Source organism: Sinocyclocheilus anshuiensis, unplaced genomic scaffold (assembly GCF_001515605.1).
Source record: "Sinocyclocheilus anshuiensis isolate Anshui unplaced genomic scaffold, SAMN03320099.WGS_v1.1 scaffold392, whole genome shotgun sequence".
NCBI lineage: Eukaryota > Metazoa > Chordata > Actinopteri > Cypriniformes > Cyprinidae > Sinocyclocheilus > Sinocyclocheilus anshuiensis.
Window position 1 is genome coordinate 833,955 of NW_015557091.1, and position 8,157 is coordinate 842,111.

At 35.8% G+C, this 8,157-nt stretch overlaps 1 protein-coding gene across 1 annotated transcript in view; it reads right to left on the minus strand.

The window, feature by feature from the left end:
* Positions 1 to 1,150: 1,150 nt before the first annotated feature.
* LOC107677299 (mitochondrial Rho GTPase 2) overlaps positions 1,151 to 8,157 on the minus strand; it is a 15,689-nt gene continuing 8,682 nt past the window's right edge. The window contains exons 10-19 of the mRNA XM_016472157.1: positions 7,181 to 7,289; positions 6,959 to 7,079; positions 6,795 to 6,879; positions 6,209 to 6,354; positions 5,406 to 5,506; positions 4,412 to 4,542; positions 3,592 to 3,672; positions 3,395 to 3,517; positions 2,530 to 2,729; positions 1,151 to 1,876 (exon numbers count right to left, since the gene is read on the minus strand). Coding sequence (XP_016327643.1) covers positions 1,759 to 1,876; positions 2,530 to 2,729; positions 3,395 to 3,517; positions 3,592 to 3,672; positions 4,412 to 4,542; positions 5,406 to 5,506; positions 6,209 to 6,354; positions 6,795 to 6,879; positions 6,959 to 7,079; positions 7,181 to 7,289 — 1,215 coding nt within the window. The 3' untranslated portion in view covers positions 1,151 to 1,758. The remainder of the gene's footprint in view (positions 1,877 to 2,529; positions 2,730 to 3,394; positions 3,518 to 3,591; positions 3,673 to 4,411; positions 4,543 to 5,405; positions 5,507 to 6,208; positions 6,355 to 6,794; positions 6,880 to 6,958; positions 7,080 to 7,180; positions 7,290 to 8,157) is intronic.

Consider the following 8,157-nt stretch of genomic DNA (forward strand, 5'->3'; position numbering starts at 1 on the left):
ATGGTTTCAAGATAAATCCAGTTTGGACAATATTATAAATACAGTCAGCCAGGTCATTAATGGTTGAAGTAACTGTATTCACACTGGTTATCTGGTTTTTGTAAATACAGGATGGCTCTAAATAGCATCAGAGCATTTCATCTTCCTAAAATATCATTTAAAATACACTTAACACCATTCAACCCTACTGCAATTTTAAACATAATCAGAAATCATTCACCCCTACAATCAACATAGGCGAACAGAAAAGCAAGATTTTGCAAGTCTCAGCCCAGTTTAACTATTCTCAAAATCATCAATGGGTTTTGCCTCGGCTGTCTTAAAAAAAAAATACATACACACATTTGTCAGTCATGGTCCATACATATAAACGCACATCTGAGGAATGTGAAATGGAAATGAATGGGGACTGATGTTTATTTCCCTTTAATTCGGCCAATTTAGAAGATTACACTTAAATGGGTTAAATACATCTGAAAAATCTGTGAATTCAGAGCCAAAATGCTTATTTTCTGCTGACATCTGTAGCATTTAAATAAAGTTTAAAGGAATAGTTCATCGAAAAATGAAAATTTGCTGAAAATGTACTTACCCTCATGCTGTATAAGAAATGGATAAGTTTCTTTATCAGAACAGATCTGGAGAAATGTAGCATTGCATCACTTGCTCACCAATGGATGCTCTGCAGTGAATGGGTGCCGTCAGTGGACTCCCAAACAGATGATAAAAACATCACAATAATCCACAAGTGATGCAAGTAATCCACTAGCTGTATTATATCTGTAATAAACTAATCAATCACTAATATGTTTTTAACTTCAAACCATTGTTTTCGGCTAAAATATGAGTCCTCTATTCATAATATTGCTTTCTCCAGTGAAAAAGTCACCTGGTCTGAATCAGGAGAGAAATCTGCACAGATCAAGCACCATTTACAAGCCAAAAACAGCTCTAAACAAATATGTGGGTGGATTTTGATGTGAGGCACAACAGGAGATGAACTTTTTCACTGAAGGAAGCATTATTATGGACTCATATTTTGGCCAGAAGTGATGCTTTAAAGTTAAAACACACTTTTCACTTCACAAGATGCTTACTGCTGGACTGGAGTGGTGTGGATTACTGTGATGTGTTTATCAGCTGTTTGGACTCTCATTCTGATGGCACCCATTCACTGCAGAGCATCCATTGTTGAGCAAGTGATGCTAAATTTCGCCAAATCTTGAGGGTGAGTCACTTTTCAGGTAATGAACTATTTCTTTAACTTCTATTTAACCCAGAACTTACTTTAGCTTCTCAAACATTATGAGAGGCTGAATTATGAATTTAAGTGCGTTTCCTGAACCGGCTGAGGTAAAACCGAATAACTGACCCCAACATTGAGATTCGTTTGAATATACACTTCAGAAACGCAATACGAATTCACATGGAATATTTTCATGATCCATATTGATTTCCCAAGCTATTAACTACATTACAAACTCTGTACAATTCAAAACATACCCTTTTAAATCATTTCTTGATATTGTTCCTCTCAAAACATGATGAAAAAAACATCTCTTGGGGTCGACCGATGTAGGTCAAACAGTAAGATCGGGAATTTTTCATAATAAAAGCAAAGCGTGTGTACAATACTTTAGTCCAGCTGAAAAAAACAAACAAACAAACATCTGCATAATTGTGTTGTTGTCACTGTAAGGCCAAGACAGAGCGCGGGAAAGAGGGAGTGTGTGTTTATCTGCATGTATTGTGTCTGCATCATTTGTGTCGGCTAAAGGCTCTGTACAGAGCGAAGCCCAGCATGGCAGCTATTGTGGCGCCCAGAGTCACACGCAGCCAGAAAGACGTGCTGCTCATGTCTGATCCGTTCAGATGCCTGCAGACAGGAAGTGACATAGATAGAGAGAGATTTAAATACACTCAGTATTTCTGGTGACATACATCCAGCCAAGCAGGCTAATTTTAGTCTTGCATCTGCAAATCTTTGAAGTCAACAGGCAACGTCTGTAACCCAATTTATTCAACATAAATATTTACGAGTGGCACATGGTATTCAATGAAAAGAGTAGACAATTTTATTAAACAGGAATTGACTGGATTGTGAAAAGTGGGTGTAAGAATAAGAGGGCTTGGCGACATCAACCCGAAAACCAAAGCAGTTTGAAAGTCAGAGTGAGCATTACTTCTTAATTTTCATGAAAGATTGCAAAGATTTTTATTTTTATGTTTTGGTTCTTTAAAGTGGTTTAATTTAAATGTAGCAGTTTAATACTTATATTATTTTAAATGTCTTTATTTATTTATTAAATATTTTTGGTTCTTTGAAGTGGTTTAATTTAAACAAGCTTAAATGTAATGGCTAAAAAAGAGAAGAAATGAATGAATTTATTATTAAATATAAATAAAAACTGAATTAATATTAAAATGTACATTTTTTTCTAAAATTTCTCATTTAATTATTAATAAAATAATTTAATTATTAAGTATAAATAAAAAAAAACAAAAACTGTAAGACAAGTATGTACTTACGGGTACATGGCAGCCCAGGTGAGCTTGCTGTAAATGTGTGTGTGAGTGTGTGTGAGCAGCGTGGAAAAATGGAGAGGAGAAGGCAGCCGATGTTTGTAACAAAACTCAGACGGGCTCATCCCATGATGCTGTTTGACTTCTATCAGATCAGCTTTGGAGCCCACAACCACACACGGGATTCCACGGTCCATGTAGTGCTGCTAAAGAGGAATAACACACAAATATACTTCAAAAGCCAGTGAAACAGATACTACGTCTTGACAACTCTACTACTTTTGCTACTGAAGTTGCTGCGTTTATTTGATAAAAAAAATACAGTAACAACAATAATACTGTGAAATATTATTACAATTTAAAATAATTAATTTAAATACCTTATAAATGTAATTTATCCCTATGATGGCAAAACTGAATTTTCAGCAGCCATTACTCCAGTGTTCAGTGTCACATGATCTTTCACAAATGTCATGTCTGATGCATTTGATCAATGTAATGCATCCTTGTTGAATAAAAGCAGTAATCTTTTTTTTTTTTTTTTTAACTTTTGAACAGTAGTGCATGAAATTTCTTTGTTTACAAAATTCTGTGAAACACCATTTAAGAAAAAAATCATAAATTGATTTCCTTGAGTTATATTAATAGTGTAAATAGAAGTGCATGTTAGCCAAACAGGCTTCATGAGAAATAAATAACTCGCATCATATATTACTCACTGACAGATATCAGGTTGTGCAAGGTCATTATGGGTTATTAAATCATTTGGATGATGTGATTTTAATATGGTTAATGAATACTATGAGGCGTGTGAGTTTGTCCCACATTACTCCAGAACTAAAGCATCTCGTGCATGTGTGGTCGTCTGTACCTTATAAATACTAGCGCAGTAGTTGAAGGAGTCCGGGTCGCTGACATCATACATGAGACACGCCACATCACATGCTGCATCTGCTGTTTTTAGAAACTCTGTTTCCACATCCACCTCCTCCAGCTGTGAGAAATAACACACACGTCAGGCGGGACCCAATAAACTACGGAGCGTGTAAAGCATGAGACGCTACTTACGATGAGGTACTTGTCCTGATTGGCTACTGAGACGGTGTTGATGGCGTATATTGTGGGGGGACTGGGGTCGCGCTCGTTTCTCTGAAAGCAAACAAAATACACCTTCATCATCAACTTTGTAAATATTTGGTAGATCTAACCAAGACTATTGGGAGCCACAAAAAACATAAATATTTCCTAGACAGACTACAAATTGTGGTTAGATACCAAAAGCAAAGCATGAAAACCTCTTTCTAGAGTAAACTGCCTTAAGAAGCAACAAGTACTATTTTGTAACCATATATTAATGCTATTGTTTTACTGTAAAAAAATCTTGGTCATTGTATGTATTTTCATTGCATCAAAAGAGAAACCATTTGCTTAATAAAAAGTAGAAAATCCATGAACCTTTAAATTTTTTCTTTATTCATACAAATTTTATTGGTATATAAAATATATATTTAAAAAAAAACAATTAAACATGAAATATGTTCTGATTGGCTCTGATTTGACTGCAGGTTTTAATTGTTTTTATTTATTGTGTTTCTAAAAATCTCATCGGTATATAAAAAACTAGTTTTCAAAATAAATAAACAATATAAAAATATATTAAACATTAAATATGTTCGGATTGACTGTAGTTTAAATTTTATTTATTGTGTTACTAAAAATCTCATTGGTATATATACTGTATGTGTGTATATATATATATACTGTATATCAAACATTACATATGTCCTGATTGGCTCTGAATTGAATGCAGTTTGTTCTGATTGGCTTCATGCAGTATTTTGTAAAGTAAAATTACAAACAAACTTTTGCCTTTAAGTCATTCTCTCACCTCAGTGCTTCGCTGCAGAAAAGCTTGGAGGAAGTCGGTCTTTCCTGTTCCACGTGGACCGATCACTTTGCAGAGGAACACAGTGCGCTGGGTTTGTCTCTTCTCCAGGTCTAAGGCCTTTTCTCTTGTTACTAACATACACACACAGAAAAAGAAAGAAATACTCTTCAGTGTCCGTCTGATCAAACGTGGAGTTTACAGCAGGTCTGTGTGTGGAACTCATTACCTGTGACTAGAGATGCGCAGATCTGATACTGCATTAAAGGACTTTATCTTGCTGGAGTTTAGTGCTGTTTCTAAATCATGTTACTTTTTACCGGGTATCAAGTAAGATCACAGCACTGGAATAGAGAGCACTATGAATTGTTCTTCACATGCATAGTAACTGAAATTTAACACAGTTAAAAGAAAAGACTCTATCGCATAGATATAATACACTACGCATCAATATCTCTTCCCTTTGTGCTTTGAACTTTTCTATGCGGAGCGCTGCGCACTGTGACTCAGTGTTGCTTCAAGTGCATCATAAGTGCTGCTGTGTATTAGAGCCTCTCTTATTATAATACTTTTGCACAATGAAAGATTATTAATAGCCTTTCTTGTTGTCTTATCTATCATATGTTGCTGCCTCATTACTGTGCTATATACTAAATATTTTTTTTCACTAAATGATTAGATTCTATAAAATTATTGTGCACTCATGATTTTTCTAGAGTAACTTTTGCTGCTGAATTATCCACTAACCTAGTTTGTAATAGTATTATGATTCTATATTTTTTCATTTGTTATTTTTCTTTAAAATGAAGTTGTCTATATTTAGTAGATTGTGTTTTTAACACAAAACAGTGCTGATCAGGTCAACACACATAGAGGTAAAGAAATTCTACACTGATTTAAAAAAAATAAACTGCGCTGGTATCGAATCGGCTGATACTCAGAATTGTTGTTATCAGATCGGATTGGATCTGAAAAAATGGTACGGGTGCATCCCTACCTGTGATGGCGGAGGTCTGGGACTCTCGCTCCATTAGAATGGGATAGCCGAGGTAACCAAGATGCTCCAAACACCGGTGGACATCCAGATAAGCGGATAACCTGCGGTTTATTCAATAACACATCGAATTTAGAACTATAACTACCGAACTGGGAATGCATTTTAATAATATTCCAATTCTTAATAAAATCCCAAAATCCTTTACGTTATGCTAGTTTCCTGCACAAATAAATGACTCTTATGAACTGGTTCTTTTAAGTGAATCATAAACAAAGCACACCATGTGTAGCATGATTCACAAACGACTCATATGTTGATTCTTTTTAGTGAATCATATACAGCACAACATGTGTAGTATGATTCACAAACAAACAAAGCTTATGAACAGTTTTTTAGTGAATCATTAACATACAGCACAACCAGTGAAGTCTGATTCACGAAAAAATTACTCTTATGAAGCAGTACTTTTTAGTGAATCATAACACAACATGATTCACAATAAGATGACTCTTTTTTTTTAGTGCATCATAAACACACAGAGCAACCAGTGTCTAATTCACAAACAAATGACTCTTTCGATCAGGTCCTTTTAATGAATCATTCTAAAATGCCCACAAAAACAAGAGTTGCTGTATGATTTAATCTGATGATTTACTGAATGAATTGGCCAGAGCAGTACTTCAAGTGATGGAATATTTTAAACAAATCAAATCAGAATTGAATCAAAAGGGGAAATGTGTATTAATACCTACCAGAAAATAATCGATTTAAATGTGTATTGCACTGTTCAAACTTTGACTCACATCCACTGGCAGAAGTACCCGTGCTGTGAGATGTAGTTGTCGTCTGATAGGGAGACATTACTGTACACCTCCGGGCCCCAGGGCATGTAGGGTAAAACACTAAACAGATTCTTCAGCTCTGCGGGAGAGAGAGCTGAATCTTTATCCTGCAGGAGGAGAGACGCAATCATCAGCCTGACGAACCTCTAATCACTAGGGATGTAACGATTCACTCAACTCACGATTCGATTCTCAATTTTTTATTTTTTATTTTTTTACAAAATGAGATTTAAGATAAATTATAAATTAAATGTGTCCTTTTGTTAATGCTTGGACAAAATGCTGCACATTTCTTTGTGAAATTGAAATATAACTATAATAATATACTAATATAGCACTTGCATATTATTGCTCTTTTGTTGGTTTTGATTGCTTCTATTGTCCTCATTTGTAAGTCGCTTTGGATAAAAGCGTCTGCTAAATGACAAAATTTAAATATAATGTAAATGTAAATAACAAAACTAAATTGAAATTTTAAAACAAGCCCCATAGTTACATCCCTACTAATCACGCAAAGTTCATTAGAGGACCAGATGTGAGAGCTCACCTCGTCATACTTATCAAACAGCTTCTGGAGGAACTGATGACCCAGATGATTCAGCTCCGTCGTGCAACCCACCGATACTCGTAATCTATAAACACACACGTCTAAGTCACTTAAATACTGGTTTTTGCTCATGCAATCACATGCTCTCTCATGCACAGACGTACGGTGGGTAGAGGTAGTCATCGGTCAAGTCGAGCGTGTCATCGTAGCCGAATTTACGCAGGATGGTCCAGGTGGTTTCATGACGTCCCCTCTGGATAAAGAGAGTGTTCAAGAACAGGAAACCTAGGGAAAACACACAAACACACTTGTAACAGTGTGTAATTACGATTAATGTACAAATGAGAGTGGGTCTAAGGAATATGAATATGTGTAACGTGTGTTACCGTTGAGTGTGAGTCCGTTGTCCTGGACTCCATCACTGGTGTTCTTCCAAACGACTGTCTTCACGTCCTCTAGAGCCTGAGGAGCCAGTGGATTCCCAAAACACAATTTCTACACACACACAAATTCCCATTCAAATCAACAGTATATTTAGGTATCTTATTTCAAAAAATATTTTTAGTTTAAATGTTTAGTTAATATTTACTACTTACAAGTAATTACGCCACGCTACACAGGACAATTGGTTTGGAGAATGAATTAAATGAATTAACTACAATTTATGCATTTGTTAATTATGGGGAGAGAAACAGATTTCAGTTGGTATTTTATATATATATATATATATATATATTAGGGGTGGAACGATACATGTATTCGTACTGAACCGTCACGGTGCGGACATCTCGGTTCGGTGCATGAGGCCTTACAACGAAATCCAGAAGGGGGCGCCCACAGCAATGCAACGGTGTTTGATAACCGGCCGCCAGCAGAAGAACAGTGAATGCCATGAGTTGCACACTTGAAAACAAAGCCCACTAGACAGTGACCGTGTGCTGATTCTGAATGCGTCTCTCACAGACTGACAAAGGAGTATACTTTATATATATATAACAATGCAATAATATTTAGTATTTGCACATCTAGGTGGAATTTTTTCTTAATTTGCACTACTGTCTGTTCAAAATAAATTAAAAGAAACCAAGCATAGTAGATTTGTTTTTTTCCCCTGTTGTACCGAAATCGTATCGAACCGTGACCCCCGAACCGAGGTACGTAGCGAACCGTGACATCTGTGTACCGTTGAATATAACTATTATTTATTATGTAAATTATAGGCTTTGTACTTCAGCCGCGTTCCAACGGTGACACAGAGGCGGGCGCGTTGATGTTTGGTTCACTGTATTTTATTTTGATAAAGTACCAACTGCGCTGTCAAGTTAGCAATGCTGGAACTGATGTGTTTTGTGTGTGTGTGTGT